Source organism: Gasterosteus aculeatus, chromosome 18 (genome assembly GCF_964276395.1).
Source record: "Gasterosteus aculeatus chromosome 18, fGasAcu3.hap1.1, whole genome shotgun sequence".
Taxonomy (NCBI): Eukaryota; Metazoa; Chordata; class Actinopteri; order Perciformes; family Gasterosteidae; genus Gasterosteus; species Gasterosteus aculeatus.
The window spans coordinates 2,307,408-2,333,073 of record NC_135706.1 but is presented as its reverse complement, the minus strand read 5'-3'; the positions used below and the strand labels follow the sequence as shown (position 1 = coordinate 2,333,073).

General features: G+C 43.9%; 1 protein-coding gene across 26 annotated transcripts in view; it reads left to right on the top strand.

Annotated features, from left to right (window-relative positions):
- The window catches only part of nrxn3b (neurexin 3b), a 210,734-nt gene that overhangs the window by 68,646 nt on the left and 116,422 nt on the right, over positions 1-25,666 (top strand). For all 26 annotated transcript variants that reach the window (XR_013453507.1, XR_013453505.1, XR_013453504.1 and 23 more), the window contains 5 exons: positions 2,848-3,231; positions 22,304-22,507; positions 24,064-24,090; positions 25,101-25,220; positions 25,478-25,590. Coding sequence is in view for 21 of the 26 variants with exons in the window: in XM_078094043.1 (XP_077950169.1) it covers positions 2,848-3,231; positions 22,304-22,507; positions 24,064-24,090; positions 25,101-25,220; positions 25,478-25,590 (848 nt within the window). In the remaining 5 variants the exon portion in view is untranslated. The remainder of the gene's footprint in view (positions 1-2,847; positions 3,232-22,303; positions 22,508-24,063; positions 24,091-25,100; positions 25,221-25,477; positions 25,591-25,666) is intronic.

Below are 25,666 nucleotides of genomic sequence, written 5' to 3'. Positions count from 1 at the left end.
TTTGTTGTTTCTCTTTCTCACTGACATTTGACGGTGTATAAATTTATAGACCAAGCTGTTCAACAAAGAGTCTACATCACTAAACCAGGAGAAACAAGGTTTGCTGCTGTGCAATATATCCTATAAGTGACGGCAGTACGAGTATGGTGACTGTAGTAGATTATTGTTCATTGTTGGAAACAAATTTGAAACCATACTTTTTTATCATAGCAATTCATTTAACAAGAAGTCTAAAATATCAAAATGAGAAGAACCTATCCTCATGTTCTAAGCTTGTTCTTTTCTAAGAACAAAAAGCTGCTTTCAATGGCTAACATTGGTAAATAGTCAGCAAACCCAAAGGGATTTCTTCACGGCAACAAAATTATAGTTTCAAAAGGATGTAAAGAACAAATACTTTTAGCTTAGCATGTTAGCCATGCTAAGCAGCATTACATTGGGGATAAGTTCAAGCAATGCAACTATGCTAGGATAATGATGCTAGCACTGTGCCATAACATCATCTCTTCATATTGGAGGTCCCCAAATACTGTTCTTTCCCATCTGGGCCACATTCTTTTTCAGTTCTTTCGGAGAAAATATTTCATTTAGAAAAATTACCCAATTCTCTCCCAATTACATGCAGTTGTCCCTCTTGACATTCTCCATTTCCCAAGCGTCACCCGAGTTTCTTTTGTTGTGCAATTACAGAGAACTACGAAATCATTCTCACAAGAAAAGAACCCCTGAAGTGCACCACAACCGCAGGATGATGTAACCTTCCTTCGTGTCATTATTTCAACAATGATGTAAAGCCGGGGGTGAAGTCACATTCTCTACGTGGCTACCGACTCGGTTTCCCCTCACTTAATTCCATCTCTATGACCTCTACCGCAAAACATACCCTAAATACGCAGAACGCATGCCAAGTTTGTTTTAGAGAAAAGAGTTTGAGACGTCTGATGCCTTGAGCGCCAAAAAACCCGGGACACTGCATTAGGGTTGGATCCCCCAGAGAACCAGGGTGTGTTAGTCGGAGCTCCAGCCTGCGTTATATATCAGGCGAGAGCAGCCAATTTAGCCGTGTGTCAGAGCTCGCCGCTTTGATTAATCACCGGCACAGCCCCCGTGCGATAGCAGAGCAGAAAGTGGGATTTTCACAAGGAAAAGGAGGAATGAGACATATAGATGGATACCAGGGACGGTTAACAACAGGTATAATCACACTCGTGGCTTGAGTGAAATGTTAATAGGAGTTGCAAATGAATTAAACCCATTGTCCACAAATATCTCAAGCTGGAATCTCTCTGTTTTTTCCGACAGGATAAATTCTTAAGAGTAGACGTAGAACAACAGCTGTCTATGACCATGAAGCCTTCTGCTTCGCTACAATTCTCTGGTCTGTCAGTGGAGTGAATGAAGGACAATGCCGGTTCTCTAGCGTGACAAGCAGCTGACATACGTCTGCTCAATGAATAGCATATTTTGTCAGTGTGCTGTATTCTTCTGCTATAAAATAATCATCTGTCCTTGTCTCAAATATCTCACCTGCGTCTACTTTGCTTTCTTTACAGTTCTCGTTATGATGTAACAATCCACTTTTCTTTTGTGATCTTTTCATTTCTTTTTGGTGTTGACATGACTTAGAGGACAGCTAGACTGGGCCACAATATTTTTTTTTATTCACCTCATTCTCTCAGTGGAGAATAGATTGTCAAAAAAAATCGTTACATCAAATAGCGGCTGGAAAAATGAAGTAAAATCCTCAGCGTAGTAGTATTAACAAAGTCTGGCTCTCAAATGATTTAGAATGTTTGGAGCATAAACAAAAATCGATCACCTATACCTCTAAAATGCAGTTGTGGAATGATATTTTTTGTAATATATTTTGACTAGCTGAAAATCTAAGGGTGCACTAAAATTCAATGAGATTTTTACACTCATAAAACCTGTCAAGCCTAAATTATTTGGGATTCAGTGAATGACTTCCGTCTGTGACATTCCATATAAATGGGTCGTACTATTAATCACTATGTGGGCGAAAGGCACTTTGTCCTTGACCTTGAGTTTTTGCTAAGTTAGGCTAGTTAGTTTTTTCTAAACTATTAATATCATAACTCGCATGACGAGAATTGGCCAAGGTAGCTTCCTGGAACATTCGTAGCTTAGCGCTAATTTGGGCTAAACACACAAAGTCCGCATTAAGCAGATATACAGCTAACCCCTGTTTGGTGAAGCTCTGATACCAGAGCCAAAGAACATCAACAACAGAAATCGCTTTTGACAAAAGATAAAATATTTTTGCTAGCACCCAAATAACTATAATATTAGATGGCAATGTCCCGTTAGACCAGACGGACATACATAGAAAGACATACATTGCATTTCTAGCTGCTATTCCTAAAACGTCCACTGGGGGGTCGCACTCTGAGTCGCACTCTGTGAGCGTTAGACCAGGGGGATCGTCAGCGTTCCTCCAGGCAGCGCGACCTTTTCATTTGTGTAGTGTGCCATCTTCATTTAGTCTTAAACTGCAACATATGTATACTGATATTCACACATCTAGACAAAACCTCACTAGTCTTTTATTTATAACAGATATTTTTCAAATAGACCTTATGATTGCAGAGAAAAGCTTTTCATCGTGGGTATGTCATTTTTGAGCAGGGGCCTAAAAAACGGCTTTGTGGTTAAAAAAGGGTCTAGTTTGAGAAAATCCTTTCTGCTCAATCTTAAAATGTAACTGTATTAGTGCCACATTATCTCACCCCCAGCAGTCTTTCTATAGGAGTACATTGCATTGACATGTTGACCTCCCGGTTTTTGCAGACTATGCCACTACTTAATCATGTATTTCTCTTTCTCTAGGCATCATCTCAGTAAACAGCCGCCGATCTCCTTTCACAGCCAGCGGGGAAAATGAGATCTTAGACCTGGAGGGGAACCTTTATCTGGGTGGTCTGCCTGACAGCCGGGCAGGCCTGGTGCTGCCCACTGAGCTCTGGACCGCTATGCTGAACTACGGCTACGTTGGCTGCGTCCGGGATCTGTTCATCGACGGACGCAGCAAGGACATCCGGCAGATAGCTCAGTCCCAGAACGCGACCGGCATCAAGTCCTCTTGCAGTAAGGTGACGGGAAAACAGTGCGACAGCAACCCCTGCAAGAACAACGGTGCATGCAAGGAGGGCTGGAACCGCTTCGTCTGTGACTGCACTGGAACGGGCTTCTGGGACAGCACCTGTGAGAGGGGTAAGTGCTCTTTTCCCTTTAACCTCTTTAGTGAATGTCTTTTCTCTGTTATAGTGGTCCTCTCCAAAGAGGACATCTGTACTCCTGTGCTGAATATATTTGGATATTGCACTGCTGTTTCACTTTCTATCAATACGTTTGTGAAGGTTGCACGATGCAAAATGTTGAATGAAGCAGCTATTACAAAGTTGCAATATCTTTTCTGGCATCCTAAAGATGGTTAGCCTCTGTCTGCTAACAATAGCCACTCCTGGCAAAGTGGACAATTCTTCAGTTTTAGCAGACAGACGGACGTGTGACTTGGGAAACTTCCCTCAGGAGATTATGGGAGCTTTGCTGAAAGATGGATTTCACCTTTTCTCTAAGTGGCTTTAGAAAAGCCACTTAGCCTGTTCCCCTACGTTTACAGCTTTTTTTGGGGGGGGGGGGTCTGCTCCCCGATGCCTGCTCGCGCGCAGTCGATTCTGAGGAGCTGGCGGAACGGGACAGCCGGGTCGCAGCCAAAGGGACCCAATCGGTGGACGAATGATGAGCAGCCTCGGGAGGATGCATTCGCTAGCTTATGTTTGCTCGTCAGGGCGGAACTTGCTGTTTCCGTGTCTGTAAATTCTACTACTCTGTTCGTGAATTGGTCTCTTCTTGCCTGGTTTGTCTAGTTTTTATGCTAACGGAGAGATAGGGACACTCCAAGCTGTGAATGGTCAGATTGTCCTTCACCTTTTCAGTACAGTATATATATATATATATAATGTGTGTTTGGGGCGTTCTTCAGAGTCAGGAGTACTCTCCTAAGAACTTGAGGTGTGTAGAGAAACGTACTTTAAGAATAATATCGAGTATCTCGAGCGTAGGTAGTTCATACCAGCAGGGTGTAACTGTGGGCCAGCGGCATGACGTGGTGTTGTTAACGATTAAAGAAGAATTCGAACCTACAGGCACCTTGCCTTCAGTAAGCTCTGGGTTGGAGACTATTAAAGACATGTCCATCCTGTTTCTTTAATGTACCTCGAATAATAGAAATCATATAGAATGTATGTGATGTACTAAACCTCTGTGGGAGCCCGGTGGGGAAGCTGCTGTTGTCTCGTGCCGTCTGGTCAGCAGGGCAGTTGCCATCTAATCTGGTTGCACTGCGTTGCTGGTATATCCGCTCAAAGGGGACGAGGCACTGCCTAGGAAACTAACACCAGGCCGATTCTCCACACAATACCAAGACGTAGTCGTGTGTCCCTCTTACCCTCCATCCACGCATTCTGCGTCTCGCTGCCTCCCACACGGACGTCTGAACAATCCTATCTCGCCATTCTGTGATCGCCAATGGGCCTCAGCTCTGGATTCTGACTTCACACGGTGAGAGCTGAAGTGTGCCCTGAGCTGCTGCTGTCATGACTGACTGTTGAATGCTTTGAAGTCGGTTTCTTTTTACACTGTTTCACAGTGTGTTCACAGGGTCATGAAATGCCTCAATCAGAACATTAATTAATAATCATTTATGTTTAAGTCATGGGAAATACTATGTAGCGTTAATATTTCTGTTTTACTAATTACCTTTACTTGAGCACCAGTACAACAATGTAAAAACGCTCCATTACAAGTAAAATGACCTAATTCAAAACGCTAGTTAATTAACAGTGCAAAATCAATTACCACTACTTTGTACTTAAAGTATCACAAGTAAAAGTACTTGTTCTGTGGAACAATCGTCTCTGTGATTGACATATTATTACACATTATATGACTTGATTTTTGGTACTGATGCATCAATGTGTAAGCATCATTTTACTGTGATCTACTTTAAGTACTCAGGCTGCTCTCAAACCTATTTAACCTTACTTTTGTTAAACATGATGTACTGAACGGACGCCTCAGGTTTGGAATAAGCTTTGTTATTTTGCTTAACAAATATACTTATTTTAAGAGTCCTTTATGAATAAATCATTTAGGTTTTTATATATAGTAAATAAAGAATCTTAAAAACTTTTCCTCCACCAAACCAAGTAGGATTGTTCTCTGCACAGGTGGTAGAGAATTGATCAGTTTGTCAATACCGACAACTAGAATTAGAAAGTAGAATAAAATAATACACAGTATTATCTGTGTCATTTCAGTGAGGCATTTAGCTTTATTCTATGTTTTTTTGGGGCGCCCTTTGGGCCTGACCTTCTCAGTGGTGAAAGTGCGTTCCGGCCTGAACCAGCTGACGGAGCGCCGGTCAGTGTGAAGGCGCAGCAGCTCCCCGTTGGCCGTGGCGCCCTCTCTTTTTCTCTCTTTCTGAGAGCGGGCGCTGAACACCCCGGGGCGGAATCTCGTCTTTTATTCCCCGGACGCTCCTCAAAGCAGACTGTTCTCCACCACAGTGGAATCAGCCCTCACTAATATTTCTTCTTACCGTGAAAAACCTGCTTTATTTCAGCCGTCACTTAAATGGAGGTCTCCTGAGCTGAGCAGGCGTGATCCTCACTCTTTGACCCTCGGCTGCAATCTGCAAATGGGAGGTCACGTCTGATTAAACCAGGGAGACAACATCATCTGCAGAAAGCACAAGGTCTGGATGTAAGGGACCTACAAATGAGTCTGATTCCATTAGCGTCTACATTCTCAAATGATTACTCGGGTTCCAGTTCAGAGCAGAATATTGTTGAAGCTAATTATTTTCTGCTTGGGAAACGTTTGCCCTTGAGATGAAGAAGTGCTTTGATTTGAAATGTCGGGCTGCAAACAAAGGTGGTTTTTTTTTTCCCCTTTTCTTTTCTCAAACAGAATTTGCAACACTTTGGAACGAGTTAAATTGTGTTTGTCATGCTAGTAGAATCTTTTTTTTCCCCCTCTGCTCCAGTGGCGGCTGGTGGAAAATGTTCTCGGGGGGGCAATCAAACCTTTCAGCAAACATCCCCTGTCGATTTAATGCAAAACAATTAAGTTATCAAAAACACATACTGCTTTGAAGTGAAATATTTCATATTTATTGAACATGAAACAATTAAATATCAGTAAATATCTTGTTTTTGTCACCCTCTCAGGCCATTCAGTATAATATAGTAAATATATCAAATAAGTATAATATGTACTGTTTATATACTGTACTGTTTATATGTCAGTCACGTCTGCTTGAATGGCGATAAAATATTTTACTTTAAATTCATTGGATGCATTTGTCACATGAACATCATTTCAAGCTAAAACGTCCAAAGTTTATACCTATACAGTCTAAGGCAAGTGTTTAATTAGCTGCTGGACTTCTGCTCTCTTTGGTGCATCTCTACTGCAGCCTCCATGTTTTTATTTCATACTTCTGGAATTAAAATATCACTGTAATTAAGTGTGATTTGGACGGACCTGCTACCATTTTAATACAATAAGGTAATTTCCTAGGCTTAAATTAATATTTTGAAAATCCGTTGCTCCCTGGGGAGGCTGCCAATCAGCATTGGCTCGGGATGAAGGTCATCGCGCGTCACAACCAATGAAAGCTTTTCAAGTCGGGCCAAAGACTGAGCTCCAATGAACCAATGCAGAAAGAACACTTTTTATTTGAATCTCTCCCAGACGGCATAGTTTGACAGAACCAAAGTTATTAATGACCAAATGTGTGTTTTTCTACTGAAATTCCCCCAAGAAAATCCAGTACAAACATGGACTTCACAGACTAAAAGTCCACCTCACCTCACTAGCAGGGACACATGCTGCTGAACAAAGATTGATTGATTGATTGATAGATAGGTTGATTATTGATGGACAGACTGCTGCTCCCTGAAAAAAGTCAAATCATTCTGCGGGTACCTGTTATCAATCTAGATAAAGCGTTCATGGCAGAGGCTAATAGCTTTTGTTTTATATGATCTGATTTCAATTAATTCATTGTTTTTTAGATTCTTTATTTATATAAATATAAATGATTTATAGATTTAAGGACTCTTGAATGAATACGATCTCAGAGATGTTGCGACATTACTTGTAGCACATTTCACAGCATCAACAGTGTAAATGCAAATCGTCTTGCTCATGTTCCACTGCTGTTTTGTGCCCATAGAGGAAGCCCGGACCTCGTGGAAGCCGTTTCAGAGGATTTTGCACTAAATGGTACATTTGTAACCTAAAACATGGAATCATCAGAGTACGTTGTTCTGTGTAATCTCTTCTCTTCCACTGAGCTAAAAGAACCGGCAGTTTTCTTGCTCTATTACCAGCAGGAAAACCCAAGCCGACAGATATTTTAGATTCAGTTCGAGGAGATCAAAGATCTTAAGAAGCGACGTGTAACAGACAACAGCGCTGCTGTCTGCTCTGTTTTCTGCTTGCTATCTGGGCCACGTTTAGTTTACACATCATTTCTGTCACTTATCTGCGCCCCCCCCCCCCCCCCGAACGCTGTGTCTCCTTTTCACTTGCGGTCTTGAAATCTCCCTCCTTGAACTTTCTCCTCCTCTCTCCCCCGTCCTCGCCGTGCCTGGCATCTCCTCTTCCTGCGCTGCCACGAGACACCACAGCACCTGGGATCACAGTTCTGCCGACTGTGTGTGTGTGTGTGTGTGTGTGTGTGTGTGCGTGCATGTGTGGGTGTTATGGAAGTGCACCTTCTAAAAATGATATGAAAAAGCAATGAATATCATTTCATGCTCTGTTTTGAGCAACCTAAGCTCCTGGTTCTGACCCGTATGTATGTTTACACCTAGTCACATGACCGAGAGAACACTTTTTTTATGACTGCCAACGCCATCTTGTGTGTGTGTGTGTGCGTGTGCATGTTTGTACAAGCCAGGCGCCGCTGAGCGCAGGTGCAGGTCTGCCATGGGCCCCCGGCCCCCTATAGACCCCCCCTCGGCTGGGCCGTGACCAGGCTCAGAACCCTGGAAGACACCTGTCTGCCTGCGGTTGGGATTTGGATAGAGCGGCTCGGCTCGCTGCAGCGCCGACAGGAACACGGAGCGGCTCGCTACAAATACGAATACAGGCCACATGCATTCACCTCCTTTAGGGGGGGATTCTGCTCATAGTTCTCCAACCTGGTTCTGTTGTCATCTGCTGTGCTGAGCTTCAATCACTCGGTCATGTGTGCAAAGGTTATTTGGGAGCTTAGCGCTCCAGCAGTGTGGGATTTGTCTAATTGGGTTGAATCAGGCCTGCAGGTGCAGTTTGCAGTAGTACTTTAAAAAGCGGTGCTGTAAAATGATTAATCTCTCCAATAGCCTGCAGTCAGTTCCACAAAAAGCAAAGAGAAAGGAAATCATTAGGTAATGATGATGTTTGAAGATCTCAGCTCCAGGCTTTATTCTCTTTTGACCGTTACACTCCATTACGTGAAAATGTTATTCCCCGTAGGAAGGAACTCGGGTGCTGCAGATCACGCAGGACGGGTTTGAGTCTAACGTGTGGGAGGTGACCCAGCTTAAGATCACAGCGCTGCCTCCACTGAGCGAGGTCCTCAGCGAGTCCTGCGTTGTGTTTGACTCGTGTGGGTGGGAGGGGAGCTTCCAGGGAGCTGGGGGGGGGGTTACAGAGTGTAGAGGAGCCCAGTTAGTCCGGCAAATAGGCCTCTAATGAAGTGTGTTTGTCCGACAAAAACATTCCCTTTGAGAGTCTCTTCTTTCTATCTGTCTGCTTCATCCACACACACACACACACACACACACACGCACACGCACACGCACACGCCACAGATCACAGATCAGCGGTGACGTTGCTCATTATACGGCTGCGTTCCTTTTTCTTCATGTTTTCTCTGCTTCAACTGCAAATTAGTCATTCATTTCCTCATTCAGTATTTATTTAAAATTGTAGATAGTTGATTTATTAATTCAATCAATAGTTAATTATACTCCTTACATAGGCAGAAACCGCAGAACACACACACACACACACGCGCACACGCATGCAATGACCTGCTCGCGTTGCTCATTGTTCATGTTGGCAGTGACATGACACATTACACTTTAATCATAGGGAGTAATAGCAGAGATCGGATGGCATCGATGGCCCCCACCTTTCCACATGCATGATATTCTAACCCATAATTCTATTATTTTTGGATTGGAGTGGCGAAAAATGCAGTGCTTTTTATTATTTACTGTTCATCTGCGGTGGCTTCCTGCGAAGGACAAGATAAATAACATCATCAATCTGAAGGACGAAGCTACGCTACATGCTTATGTGCTGCTAAGCTTCCCAAAGCACAGCGTTAACCTCACTGTGCGTGCTGCAGTCTCTCATTCGTATTCAGTCTATAAATAACTCAATTACCTGGCACATCATTGTGCATTGTGTTGGGAGGGATGGAGGCATTATAGGAGCACGGACAGAAAGATTGTGTGTGTGTTATCCTGTGACAACCTGTAAAACCTTCTACATGGACCCATGATCAACACATATCATAACATCAGCTTGACTTAAAACAATATTCTAACATACATTGGGATATTTATGTATTGGATGAAGTTAAATATACCTGTGATGATTGGGTTAGACTCGCCCTTTTGCTAAGGAATGTGTATGTGGAGCATTTAATACACACGGACGTTACTGGCTGTGTCTCTGTGGCTCTTTGCAGGTGCCGGATTTCCAGCTTCGGCAGCAGCTGCACCGTAATATCATACTCATTTTAGTGTGACAATATGTCGAGCAATTTTCTCACTCCATGTATCTATTCAGCGTGTGTGTGTGTGTGGGTGTGTGTGTGCGCGCGCCGCATCATAAATTGCACGTGTTGTTTTGTCAACACGTGCAATGCTCACTCTGTGCTCCAGGTTTGTAACATGCAGCATAATTGACCACAACATCGCCACATGTCCTTTGCTCACCGAGCCATTTTAGCAATAGCTCCTGTTATTATTATTGAACTTGTGTCAGGGCTTCATGTCATTATTCACATCTCGTCACACACTGACGACAGGAGCGACCACACGCAGTGACAGCTGTCCATCAACAACTACCATGTGAATCTTTCACACACGATGGTGCACAGCTACAGGAGCCATGTTGGCCGAGGACACGTGGACACGCGGGATCGAACCGCCGGTCCGGCCCTGCTCTCCATGTTGAATATTGTAGTGGGGACATGAAGTGAATAATCTTAAATGGGCTGTAATGTGTGTGTGTGTGGGAATAAATGTTAAGAGTAACCCTTTTTCATTTGGAGCCGAGTGTAGAAAAAGAACTGTATGCATTTAAAAAAGAAATTCCTTCTATTCGGCACTCAGCGCTCACTTTTGTTCCATTAGTGTGTAACACTTGCTCAGCGCTCTCGAATACTCGTGGAATCAAGTAGAACAACGAATGTTATTAAGCGCTTCACCTCATTTCTGAGCTCACTTCTGGGGTTCGGCCACAGGCGCCATCCTGTTTTTTCCCACCCAGAAATAAATTCATCCTGATTTTCCGTTTGCTGAGATGTTGGTTTAGCAGAGAGAAGGTCCTGAGGGATTGGTGGTTATATAGATACGTAGAATTATATCGAATTTATTCTTCCTCGGAGTCCGGCTGCAGAGGAAACGTCTTCTTCTCTGGTCTCCCGCGGACGACGCTTGAGTTGCCTGCCATTAAAGATGGTGTTTCCGGCTTCAGGCACCGGAAGAAAGACTCGTGGTGAGTGACGGTTGTCCTCCTTTTGCTGGAGCTGCCTGACGGCGCTCTGCTCCACGGAGCCACGCTCACAAAGGGCTGATGTCGTTCTGAGGGAGAGAGGAGCACAAACCGCTGACTTGATCCTTGAAAACGATGGAGAGACGGACACCAGTTTGACACGTGTACCCGGAAGGAGGACAGATCCTCCTGCACTTTAATACGATCTGTTGGTTTCAGTTTTTTCGCTGCTTGGGACATTATGCCGTCGCTCCCTAATCCCCATTCGTAATTATATGTGTGCTTAAGAGCTGTGCTGGGTTACGTAAACAGCATTGTGGTGCAGAAGAGGGAGGGAATCGGGTGCGTCCATCTCCGTGCACGTAAGCTCTTCCTTGTCTTCCTGCTTGATTTTGCAAAAGAAACACACACACACACATATAGCAAGAGAGAGAGAGGGACAGAAAGAGAGAGAACACTTAGAGGAAATCAAGCCTTCAGTGTTCGGCCATGTGAGAAATTGACAAGACTCCAAACCTCCCCCGGCAGCAAGGGGGAGGGTTCCCAGCCCAACTGACTTTAGGGGGGGAGATAATACACATGGAAGCCACAGAGAGCGGCCCACCTTCTACGGGCTTTACAGTCACATCTGAGATTTTTTTTTTTTTTTGAATGTCTCCAGAGAGTAAAAATGACTCTGATGATATTAAATGTGCGTCGTGCCCTCCAGGCAGCTCCGTCTCTTGTCTCGTGTCAAGCGAGAAGCTGGTGTCCACAGCAGCTGGCTGTCTTTGACTTTGCTGCCCCCCGATGGTGCTGTGCTTCACTCATTGGCCGCACATACAGGTGTGCACGCTGCCGTCTATGAGCTTGAGGCTGTTACAGCCAGCGCGCTTGTGCTTCTTTTCACGCCATTTGAACACAAGCGACTCTTGTCGTATGGAATAAGCATCGGGCCACTTCATCAGATCTCCCCCGGAGTGCTGCAAGCCAGCGACTTTACGTTTAATTACTCCGCAAACAGGAGGCGCGGCCCAGTGCAGCAGATGTGGAGGCGTGTTGTGCTTGTAGAACATAATGCTAAAGCTGTTGGAAATGAAGAAAAGCAACGTTCTCGTGGTACAAGGGAAAGACACCTGTCACTGTTAGAAGAGTGAGTTTTATAAGTGGTTAATGCATTGGCCCAACACACACACACACACACACACACACACACACACACACACACTTCCAAACAATCTGCGTGTGTGACGATGAGCGCACCAACGTGCACGAACTGAAGATGTGATGGGACAACCGGTTGCATCCAACCAGCGGCATTTGCTTGATGTCATTCCGCGTCTCTCCCCTCTGGCTTCCTAACAAAAGTAGAAACATGACAATACTTTAAATGAACAGCAAAAATGAAGTGCACTTACCGATGTATCCAGGCTAATGCTACAATGACTGAATGCGCGGTCCGCTGGGTAAGATTGTGAAACCATCAATCAAACTTACTTCATCTCTGATTTATACGAACCCGGCGGAGAATCAATGTGGCACCGTACTGCAGAAGAAGATGTAGAAAACATCTGCCGCAGCCAGATAACAGACTGCAATCATAAGTGACCACCTGCCCTGTCTACTGGAGAGTTCCTCCATTACAACGCTCTTTTTAACAGCATCTGTCTGTGGCTCCACAGGGCTCTTCTCTTCTTTATCTGAGCTCTTTGTTTTGTGTGCCTGTAGGTGTGCACCTATTACGGAGGATTTTTTATTCTAGGTGTAGATCATCGCAAACCGTCGACTTATCATAACCTCCCTCGGGTTCAACGCAGCTGCTCTGCTTTGAATAATCCAATTTAAAGAGACTTTTTGGGTATGCCACTCAAAGACTTTTAGCAGCCGGGAGGAGAAGCGAACAGCAGCGCGATAGTTCAGCCATTATGTTGTTCCAGGTGTTCAATGAATAGCACGGCGTCATGTTCATTGCAAAATTGTGCTGTAGATTTCAATTTGCAGGGGCTCGTTTCAGATACAGAACCGTTACATGTTGTTAAAGCTTTACGGATTTACCTCATCCCCCGTGTAAAGCCCATTCAATAAGTCTGACGCACGGAAGCGCTTACTGTTCCACAGCGATGCTACTTCAACTCTTGTGATTCAGGGTATCCCGATAAATTCATCTTGGCCTGCTTTGATTGAGCACAGCCGGATATTTGATGATCCCTGTGAGGGTGCTGACCTCCTCCTGAGTTCTACGATGGGATGGGAGTGTTGGTGTGTGTGGACAGCGCATCCATGACGTGCATCCAGGTTCCTGTCTGGGGAGGAACTGACCTCTCAAAGCCAGATTCACAAATATATGAATTCAACAGAGTAGCATAAATCATATATCGACTGGCCTTTTGCACATTGGTTATGTTTCATATCCCGTATTGGCATTCTTCACACACACAGGTGTGGTACATATGTGGACAAAGAAGAATGTTAAGTTAAAAGCGGCTCAGAGAGAGCACATTTGCTCTGCACCCTCTGTGTGTTCTTAATTTGCCTTCACAATTCTACAATTCACAATCATTTAATAGAAATAATATTGTATACATTCCACAAGAAAAAGACAAATTACGTTGTATTAAATTATTATTTTTTTCTTTATCATCTTTTGTATAACTTTTTATTAATTTATTATTATTATTAAAAATAGTTCTGATCTTTTATTTTTGTGGTGGACTGTATAGCAGTGTATTATTTTTATTTGGAGTCCATTCGCCTATCCTAACATCTCATAGATGACCACCTGCCCTGAGGACTTTGGTGTAAAAGTCCTCTTTATCTCCCTTCACCTTTTAAAAGTCTCTCTGTCTCAATAGTTATATATTATTATATATAGTCAATATTGCCAGGGATGAAAGTCGTCCTTCGTCAGCCCGATCCTGAAGATTCAGTTTTTTTGTTTTGTAGGTTTTTCAGTCTTTTAAAAGCGGAGGAGGACAATTTCCACGGACACTGTTGTAGCCGGTTTAGTGAGCACCAGCTGAAGTAACTTTGTCCCCTCAGGTCTTCATCAGATCCTTTGGGCCAAAAGGTTGAGAAGCTGTCGGGCAGATTTACATTCATTCCTCACCGTTTGAGAGCTAGAAAGTCCGATGAGATCAGCCTTGTGTCCAACAAAGTCAAAGAATCTGACATATTTTGACAGGCTGTGCATTTTGGTGTCATCAAAACGATGTGAACTTTCCTCAAATTTTGTACAATCCCCAAAACAAGGAAAGTGGGGCACATTTCGGCTCAAATCACTCATAGAAATTGCCAAACTTCTGTTTCTGGCGTTCCACAACTCCAATTGTGTCCCGGATTCGAGCGCAACAAAATCCGATGTCCATTAGTTTGTTTAGCAGAACTCTGAGGAGTGCATCCGTTTCACTGAAAATGGGTCGGGGCTTGTCCTGTATTTTCCGAGCTGTCGTCAATGCAGCATCCTATTCGGCCCCGTATTGGTTAATACTCGCGGCCATCGTTGATTTGATTGGCCGTGAACCTGACGGCCGAAGCGTTTTTGCAGCAATTTGCCGTTGAAGTAAGTAACTGAACTTTCATGTCCGACTAGTCGAGCTAACACTGTGTGTTATTCGTGGTCTAACGTAACTAGTCAAGCTAACACCATTTGTTATTCGTGGTCTAACGTGACTAGTCGAGCTAACACCATTTGTTATTCGTGGTCTAACGTGACTAGTCGAGCTAACACCATTTGTTATTCGTAGTCTAACATGACTAGTCGAGCTAACACCATTTGTTATTCGTGGTCTAACATGACTAGTCGAGCTAACACCATTTGTTATTCGTGGTCTAACGTGACTAGTCGAGCTAACACCATTTGTTATTCGTAGTCTAACATGACTAGTCGAGCTAACACCATTTGTTATTCGTGGTCTAACATGACTAGTCGAGCTAACACCATTTGTTATTCGTGGTCTAACATGACTAGTCGAGCTAACACCATTTGTTATTCGTAGTCTAACATGACTAGTCGAGCTAACACCATTTGTTATTCGTAGTCTAACATGACTAGTCGAGCTAACACCATTTGTTATTCGTGGTCTAACATGACTAGTCGAGCTAACACCATTTGTTATTCGTGGTCTAACATGACTAGTCGAGCTAACACCATTTGTTATTCGTGGTCTAACATGACTAGTCGAGCTAACACCATTTGTTATTCGTGGTCTAACATGACTAGTCGAGCTAACGCCATTTGTTATTTGTAGTCTAACGTGACTAGTCGAGCTAACACCGTTTGTTATTCGTGGTCTAACGTGACTAGTCAAGTTAACACCGTTTGTTATTTGTAGTCTAACATGACTAGTCGAGCTAACACCATTTGTTATTTGTAGCCTAACGTGACTAGTCGAGCTAACACCGTTTGTTATTCGTGGTCTAACGTGACTAGTCAATTTAACACCGTTTCTATTTGTAGTCTAACCTGACCAGTTAAGCTAACCACTTTCTGCGGTCCAGCTAGACCCTCGCCATGTCCTGCGGCCTCTCTGGCCCCCTTATCTGTGGTGTATTGAGACAATCTTTTTCTAGGTAAACTTCACCCATATTGTCTCTCTGCTTCACATCACCCAGTATACGTCCCCCTAACAAACTCCCACGTCTAACATCAGCTCAATATGGCATTCCAGCTAAGACCTCTCTGAGGCCGTTGGCAGATTGGCAGGTTGACAGGTTGGTAGGTTGGCAGGTTGACAGGTTGACAGGTTGGCAGGTTGGTAGGTTGGCAGGTTGGCAGGTTGGTAGGTTGGTAGGTTGACAGGTTGGCAGGTTGGCAGGTTGGCAGGTTGGCAGTATGGCAGGTTGGTAGGTTGGTAGGTTGGCAGGTGGCCAGAGACCCGATTCCAAATGAATGCGAACACTGCTCTCCGTCTAGGGGTCGTCGTGGCGCAGGGGGTAGAGCGGGTGTCTTTGGATAAAAGCGTCGATCAGCTAAATGACCTGTAATGTAATGTAATGTCTGCTGTATGTGTAAATATGCTATGGCTTGCAAACACATTAACCATTACAAAGGTAGATGTTTTGATTTGGGGGTAGGGTTATTTTTCAGCTTGTGGTTATGAAATGTATTGTTATTGTAGCGGAAGGATTTTCTCACAAAATACACCAACAACATTGTTGTGCCGCAGTGCCACAGCCTCAACAGCCTCACCAATTTGTCAACATATTGGTAGCATTTAGAAGAAGCTCACAACCCAACTGAAACCACTTCCACGGGAGACTAAAGTGTCGAACACAGCTGGGCCATGCTGGTTGTTGCCATGGTTGTGGCTTATTAAGTTGTCTATCCATCATGGAGCGCTGCAGGAATGAGTCCTGCATACTAAAAAACAAGTCAGCATTTATCCACGGGTTCATCCTCTCAAAGTGAAATTATTTTCTTGATGTTTTTTGGTGGATGCATGCAATACAGTCTGCGGTTAACCAAGCTAAGAAACGTTGAGTTTTGTTTTACAATATAAAATATGCTATACTGCTGTTTGTCATCTCACTTCAAATATCAGAAAGGTCATTCATTCAGTCAGTAAACGTGAGAATCCCAGTGGCTTATGGTCAGTGGAACCAGGGTGTTGCTTACCTTCGGGTTTTTTTTGCATAATTTAGATGTGATAATATTGAGCAGGCTATTGCTGTCAACAGCAGATACCAACAGCAAATCGGAATCACATGTTCACAATGTTAAAATAATCCTAGAAAATAACCATGACCATTCAGGTCATTTTACAAACCAACTTAAATATTTCTTCATTTGACCGCATTGTTTCTATTTGCATGTGTTTTCTTAATTCAAGTTACAGAAAGCCACATTGGCACGAGATGAGGTTAAGGAAACACCCCAAGTGATATTTTCAGGTCATTTGGTGCTTTTTTTTGGTGGCGATTTTAAAGAAGATTGATAGGAAATATGTCTCTTTGCCTCAGATCTATTCTTCCACTTGCATGTAGTGTTGTGGCGCGACTGCTGCTATTTGCTGTCTAATGTAAATATTGATGAATTAGAACTTGTGATCCTGTATTAACTTATTTAAGTACGTTTTTTCTCACAAGGAGTTTGGATTATTACGCTGAAGAGCTTTAAAAGCATGTTTAGTCGGTTAGGATATTTTAACGTGTTCTGATGTTCCTGTGTTGTAGCAGAGCTGAATATATATATGTGTGTGTGTGTGTGTGTGTCTCCTGAGAGAATCACTTGGTGAAGATTACTGTGGATAACGTCCGTAGCCGAGAGCCTCTTCTGTCGAGGACAGTCCTTTCCTACAGCCTCCGTGTGTAGACACATACAGCACACGTTGGACGGACACACACACTGTACACATTTACGCACACATAGAAGAGGAGACGAAGGCGCCTTTAGAGCCTGTGAGCTTCTTTAGCAATGTCCTTATCCTTGCTGTTAGGTAGAGGATATGAACTTTAAAGATTGTTGACAGCAGACTAAGTGTGTGTGTGTGTGTGTGTGTGTGTGTGTGTGTGTGTGTGTGTGTGTGTGTGTGTGTGTGTGTGTGTGTGTTTGGGAGACGGGTTGACAAGCATGCTCATTCAATATGACAGTCGAGGCCTTTGTCGGTTTGTTCATGAAAACAAAGACCTGTCACTGTTAGAAGAAAGGAAACGATGAGACCATCCTAAGAAGAACCGATTCGGAGGGTTTGAGTTGGACCGCTGTGCGTCAGTGTGTGCGCGCGCACACACACACACACACACACACAGACACACACCCCTTCACTCAGCGAATGTTTGTGAAGCCTCTCGTTTAATCGCTCTCTGCCTCCTCCTCCTCCATCTTCTGCTTCAATTAGACTACTAATTATGTAAAGTGCAGGGCTTGCTGGAAAACACACACACACTCTCACACACACACACACACATATACACACAGAATGACAAGTAGCAGCTTAATTAGCATCTGAAATGACATCCTCATTGCTACTCTTACTGTTACTGCGGTTGAAAATGCTGTGTGTGTGTGTGTGTGTGTGTGTGTGTGTGTGTGTGCATACAAGTCCAAACACTCTTCCACACACTGTGGTTACATAGCATGCAATCACCTGCAGAATCTTGCCGGGCCCGCTGTTCGCTTTAGATTGCGTATGAATGAGTATGATCACAGCAGCTGTCTTCGCTTATGCAAATGCGTTGATGTTTATTTCTGTGCAGATGTAAAGGGATGTTTGGTTCAGCTGTTTGCTTTTACTTGTTCACAGCCCTGACACACGCGTCCTTCACATGATCGTGACATGAAGTTAGACAAATGGACAGCTGGAAGCTTGAAACGCAAGAGACTTGGCTGTTTCTTGGTCTTAGCGTCTTAGATATATCTCAGTTTAATCACGGCCATGGAGCTTGACGACAGTAATAGATGGGAAAATTAAAACAAGAGGTCAGACAATCTGGTTTTAAACCAGCAGCAAACAGTGGTTCTCATTGATTCGGCCTCTTGTTGCTGTCCACTCACTGTATGATGAGTAGCCAGCAATGGTTTTATCATGCGTTAACAGCAGGTCTTTTTTTATTTAGCACTGGGAGGCGCTTAACACTGCTGCTCACATTAACCGAGAACATGGAGAAAGGTACTGCACATTTAAATTCAAAATGTTTCAACCTCTACTAGACGCCGTAGTCGATAAACGCAAAGCTATTCATAACCACTGCAAACGGGAAGTATCTCATCAGCGCCACCGCGCACCGCCGGCAGGAGAATACAGGAGTTACAACGTGCACCAACGGTCGCTCTCACTGACGCACACAGCAGTCTGAAGTGCAACATCGGCCCCCTGGGAAAGGTGGTTTTCTCTTGAGAAGAAGAGCGGTTCTTTATCACCCGAAGAGGAGTCAGGAAATGTAAAGTCGGAGAAATGGATAAAAAAGTGGACGTTAAAAGTTAATTTAGTCATTGTGTAATTGCTCCACCTGCATCACTGAGTATTTTTTTTTCCTTAACTACATATGCTGCTTTATGCATTATGATGTTCCTGATAAAAGACAAACGTTTTTTCTGGTACCTGTTCAGAAAGAAAAAGATTTATATATCGTATGTTAGCTTGATGTTGCCTGAGCGTGCCTGTTGTATTGTTCTGATAACATTTCTTTTAAAATAAAATACACTATTTGCACATAATGCAATTAATTGCTGTCAATCACAGAAATTCATGCGATTAATCAAGTTCTATTTTTTGCCTTTTCCTGGCACAGAATACTGCTTTTGGTCTCTTTGCATTCACGGACAACTGTGGAAGAAACGTTTACTTAAATTAAGCTTAAGTGATGCATTGAGTGGGTTCCGTCTCGTCTTCTTGGACAACCTGTTGTCTACCCGTGTCTCTCGCCTGCTCGGACTCTGTCCTGGTGACAGTGTTGTGTTGTCAGATCTCAGCATTCACTTGGTAAGCGCGGCGTTATATAAATGATAGCTTGGAAAATAAATGTGAAATGAGATCAAAGAAGAAGATCCGAGTAGATTGAAACCAGAAGAAGGGGAAGTCTGAGAGTTGACAACCAATAAAGTCAAAGTGTCATATCCTTCACACTCACATCCTCAAGCTCTTTGAAGCCTCACCTTATTTCTGCCTACTTTTTTGTATTTTTTAATATTATTTTCGAAAACTAAATTCGGCCAGTAGAGAAATGTGTGAGGCAGATGACTTCTACCCTTGAACCTTCCTCACTGGTTCTAAATTGACATCCTAAAAACAAACGCAGCCCTGAACCCATGCATGGGGAGTAAAATCCACCAGCCTTCCTTTTCTCTCTCACAGACAACAGGAAGCCACGGGACGTCATCACCACCTCATACACCAGCAGAGATTGATCGATGACATTCGGACATGATGGAGCCCTACTTTCTCCCCCGAAAGGATGCTGTTCACAAAAACGGACCTTTAACACTGAAAGCCATTATGTTCCTGCTTGCTTAAAAGGCCACAGCACAGTGCTGCCTGTGGAGCAGAGGAGCACTGGTACAATCCTCTGCAGACAGCTTGAGTGTGTGTGTGTGTGTGTGTGTGTGTGTGTGGAACCATCGGGAGCTAAAACCTGCTTGTTTACACGGCCTTTGGCAGGTCGATGAGTCGGTCCACCACTTTGTTCAAGACTGAAATATCAAAGCAATTATTAAACGCATCGGCATGAAATTGAATACACGTAATTGTGGTGCAAAGTAGGAGTGTGTATTGGCGAGCAGGTGAAAGGCACGCTATGATTTAAATAAAATACATAGTGTCTCATTGGTCGTGTAGATGTCATTAGCATCCTATGCAGCGGAGCCTGGCGCTTCCCCTTTGTGTCCCATTCCTCCAGCTGCTATATTTAGTAACTGCGCCATGTTACGGCCTGCGGTGTCCTGATGTGGCGTGACGTAATCGCAGCGTTCCACTCGGTGGTCTAATCTTCTCACGTCGCGGTCCCACTGTCACGTGACATGCCGGTGCGTCACTTGTCTTCGCTCACAGGAAAAGAGACAAGACGTGGTGTTTGAGGACGCACAGGGTGTGCGGCAAAACAATGTGGTTCACTCAATTGTGAAGCTGTGGATGCATGAAAAGGAAATACGTACATCCGTTTGTTTTGTGTGGTATTATGTTTTTTATTATGTGAATTTTTTCAATATTACATTGATTATGAAAAAATAGGGATAATTTAATTCCAGTTTGGACATTTCAATTGGAAAGCGTTGTATACGGCACTGTACTTGAGAGCCAGGTAGACATTTTTGTTATTGAAGAAGTGACTCTTCTAAAAGTGTCTCCATCCCAATGTCAAACTCTCATAGCTACAAACATTACTACAAACTCGCCTCCCCAGTGGACATTAGTCTTATCTACGGGGGTTCTGTCCACGTCTTGCCATGTCTGTTTGGCTTTTCTGGGCCGCAGATCGACTCTCGCCCCCCCCATCGCCCCCTCCTCCCCGCAGAGCCTTTGATCTGACCTGACTCACAAATCAATACCTGCCTCCATTGTCTGTGGTTGTCAACCTTTTTCAGTGATGTACCCCCTGTGAAATATCTTTTAAGCCAATGACCCACTGACCAGAAAGCGTTTTGGGTTGAAAAAAAGATGCGGGGGGGATGTACCAGGTGCGGTCAAACCGTCTTGGTATGCAGAGACTCGTTGTTTTGGGGAGGAAACATACTCTTTTGTTTTATTGAATATTTATCAGAAAAAAAACGTAATTTTCTTTTAATCTAACGTACCCCCTGGAGTGCCTTCACGTACACCCGGGAGTACACGCACCCCCATTTGAGAACCACTGAGTTGGGGGATCCATCTGTGGACACGCCGGTTGTGTGCATGCGTGTGTGGATGTTGCACCATATCGTTTTTTGTCGGAGAGCAGGAGACTCAAAGAGCGGGCGAACCAGTGCCGTATGAAACGCAGTAGAACAAAGTCTCATTATCCTGCAGGCTACACGGTTGAGTGATCTCACGCTTCTTGTACATGAATTTTTCAAAATATCACATAGATTTGAATATTTCATCAAAGCAAAATGCAATAGTATTTGCAGCGCCTTAGTGTTTGCATGGATAAGCCTTTTTCTACAACCCAAAACAAATCCTGTGACATGTGGCATCGCACGTTTACAGGTACAACCCGTCCCTGATGCTCACAGGGTTTCCCTAGATGCAGCCAAATGCATTTCTGAGGCCACAGGGCTTCTTTTTCTTTTAAACGCTGAGGTGTCACAACAGGTATGTCATGGTCGGGTACCCTTTTTCAATCTGTGTCTCGCTCCCCGAGTGGCTTCCAGTGCGTCATCACCCTCGCTCTGTCTCTGGCTCATCCTTCAATCCGGGTTTTGGCGGTTCCATCCCCAGTGTATGAATGGGTTTGAGTGGGTGATAATCTAGTCTAAAGACGCTTTGAGTGGTCGGAAGACTAGAAGAAAGAGATGCAAGTAACGTCCATTTACCATTCAAAGTACGAATGTAACAGAATAGTCCGGCGAAACGTCCTTTTGTTTACCATTTGCCATTTGTTCTTATCAACTCCATAAGAGACGCCGTGTTCAGTTGGTTGGGGCAATATTTTGTTCTGAAGTAGAGCAAACATAATTGAAGAAATCCCAAAGATTTGATGATTAGAGAAATCAACGCCTTTAAGGGGGAATTGCACGGAGAGGAGGAAGTCGCATGATGATTACATTTTTCTGCACACGTGCCTGTCAGCCTGCTACTGGGCATGTGTGTGTTTACTACCCATCAATATTTAAAGGGCATGTATCCAGCTTGTATGTGTGTGTGTTCGCTTTCATAGCACACAATCTTTCTACTCAGAAGGGTAGAGAACATAAAGCTGTAAATGAACAGTATGAAAAAGATTGTCATGCACTTTGTCTGATTTATTATGGAATCTGTCTTTTTTGAGCATGACCTCACTAATGGACACTGCCTCACTTTGCCATCATTAACGTTGCTGGTACCACATACTTTAACTCACTGAATGTAAAATAACGTGGCGTTCCGGCCTCTCGTTTTTCTCACAGAGGCGTCCATCCTGTCGTACGACGGGAGCATGTACATGAAAGTGGTGATTCCCAACGTCATGCACACGGAGGCCGAGGACGTCTCCCTGCGCTTCATGTCCCAGCGGGCGTTCGGGCTGCTCATGGCCGCCACGTCCCGCGAGTCAGCGGACACGCTGAGGCTGGAGCTGGACAGCGGCAGGGTCAAACTGACGGTCAACCTAGGTATCGTATTGACCTCCCGTTCAGGGCGAGAGGAGGCCTCACCGTCTTGTGTTTCCTTCTGTTTTTTGGTACCTTTTTCTTTCAGGTCCTGACATAATATCACACACTTAACCAGCGTCTGTAGTTTTTCTTTGTAGCTGCATGTATTGTCTTTGACTTGCCTGGACTGTGAGTTTTTCTGCCTTGATGCTGAGATGTGTTTGTAGATCTAGATACCCATCATTGTAACATGTAACATGCGCCGCAGCACATCTTTTGAACGGATCACAGATCATTTTAATCTAGGCCATTATTATGAACAGATAGAAAGACGCACCTTTTAGTCTTCCCAATTGTTTTCATAGATGGCTTTGTGCTCAAACATGCATAACTTCAGACAGCAACATCTTAGATGATATTCTGCCATCTATTCAGAACTGCAGGGGAGCTTTAGTACATTTTGGTGCTGCACTGATACTACGGAATCTTATCTCGTGGGTCCGTTTTATGTCATCCTATTTAATTATTCCTTTTTTTCCTCATGATATCAAGATCGTGTTTCTGTCCGTCCATCAGTAACCCTTGGTTTACCTGGCATCTCCCATGCCTTGTTCAAAGATGGCACTCACCCCTTCAAAGGCCCTGAGCCTGCGGCCCGTCTGGCAAACAGCCCGATGCCCCAGCACCCAGCGCGCCTCCACACGGTGGCCCGAGTGGGACACTAGAAAACATACTCTCGATACAAAGCGTGTGTGTTCATACAAATGTACAACTCATTCATCGTGTTATCGGTTTCACAGCTGCCAAAAACATGGAACACCGGTAGTCCACGTTTCATGTTTTTAATGGGCATTATTTTCCAAGCAACTCTAAATTTGATTGAAGATTCTAAAAAAGCCAATTTAATAGTCCGAACTATTGCTGAATTGCTGAGAAGGTCTTCAGGCCTATGTACGGTGTTGGTGCTGCGTGGCTCGATGCTGTTTGTTCCCACTTTTCTGTCGCGGTTGACGGCACATGACCGGCCTGGTCACATGGATCTGGTCACACGCTGAACAGAGGTGCAACATTCCTCCATAGACAGAGGTTTAGTAAGAGACATACCTAGCTGATGACAAATCAATCAAATTGCAAAATGTTACTCTCTCAATTCAGATATTTTGGCTTTAATCACTGGGTTGCAAAATTTTTGTGGCCATTGAATCGCAAGCAACAGTATTCAATACAACATGTAGCCAAACTCCATAAAATAATGCTCATACGATGCTAAATATCAGCATACCTGCAAAGTCGGGAATTTCCAAATTAAAGTGTTAAAACACATGAACACAGTTTAATTAGTACTGTGATATGGACCAACATTGGTCCAATGTTATTGGCTCCAGCACAGAACGTAATACCTAATTGGATTGGTGTTGATTTGGAGCGATTGACAATCAATAACCACCCGTGCTAAAATGGCCGCTGGGGTCATGTGACCGTCCCCGGAAGGTGGATTTTCCTGTTCTTGGATGTCTGCAGCTGTAACCTTGAAGGATGCGATTTCATCTGTCACTTATTCTCCCCTCCCCATCTAGACTGTGTCAGGATAAACTGTAACACCAGTAAGTCAACATTCTTCTTCTGCAGCCTTCTTCCTACAGTACAATCAATGTTTCATTACAGCCTGTGTGCTCGATGTAAGGACAGAGATGGGCCAATGCTTGGGACTGATAAAAGGATTTGTTCAGATAATCGGGAGGGCGGATAATAACCAGAGATTAAAGTTATGCAAACTATCGGTTTTAAATGGTCCACTTTTCAGTTGATTCAGGCAACTAGTTTTCAATGTGTCCCGCTATGCGTGTAGCTACTTTACACTCAGACTCTATGGGCTGGGTGTTGTTTTCCTACTACACTGTATTATATTGTTTTAATCACTCTTATTTGACCTCATGCAGCAGTATGAAGGCTCTCTGAGGGAGAAATAGAAATCATTTATCATAATTCAAACTATATACTATAAATTTGTATTAACTGAAAATGCATGTATTTAAAATTCAGCCAAATTAAATTGTTTTGCACATTCAGTCGGAAATAATATAATAAACTCTTGATCACAGGCCTGAACAGTTTTCTTAGAACAATTTGTCATCATTTTATTCGAATAAAAGCTGTATAGCATTCCTGTACGTCAGGACCGGGCCAACATTTCCAGTCACTTCATTAAAAAGCCTAAAGCTGGTCAATAAATGACTTGTCGTGACTGCTGAACAGTCTTATCTGAATGCAAACCCTGCGCCCGATATTACTCAGCAGATTCTTGGCTTCATTTTCCGTGGCGCTGCGTTGGCCTCTAGTGGTCACAAGAGGGATACAAGCAGGGAGAGCGTTAAATGAAGTAAGGTGTCACCGCCTTCAGTTACAATTCGTTTTATTGTTTTCCTCTATTGTAAATCCAAACCAAATGTTTGTCTGTAAAATAAAGCTGCTCGCTCTAAATGATACATCTCTGGTTTTAATTGGACTAGACAAAATGAAAAAATATTTTCCCTAGTTAAGGTTTGCAATGTCTTGTGATCTGGTTTGTGCTCGTGCTTCCCCCGTCCCTTCACTAACTAACCCTCCTCTTCAGGCAAGGGCCCTGAAGTTCTTTATGCCGGACAAAAGCTCAACGACAACGAGTGGCACTCGGTGCGAGTGGTCCGCCGCGGTAAGATCTTCAAAATCACCGTGGACGACGACATGGCTGAAGGTACTACTGTTGTGTTCCGCGATTTTACTACAAACATGACATGCATGATCGTATCATCTATTTCGGGTTAGGGTGTTGGGGTGAAGAATCTGTTATCATGTATTAGTTGTTGCTTCATCTTGACCGTCTCACCTCTGGCGAGGACGTCGCATCAGCAAGACACGACGTGAAACTGGGCTGCAGGTGGCAGCGTCCCTCCTCTTCCACCCCCTTCATCCTCTGGCTTCTTCTCCTCTTTCTTCCCTCACTCGTCTCAGGTCAGATGGCGGGTGACCACACCCGTCTGGAGTTCAACAACGTGGAGACGGGCATCTTGACCGAGAGGCGCTTTGTCTCGTCTGCTCCCTCCTCCTTTATAGGGCATCTTCAGGTATGAAGCAACGCAGGCGGATGCAGCCTCTTAACAAACATTAGTTACGGATGAACTTGAGTTGTTATTACTTGTC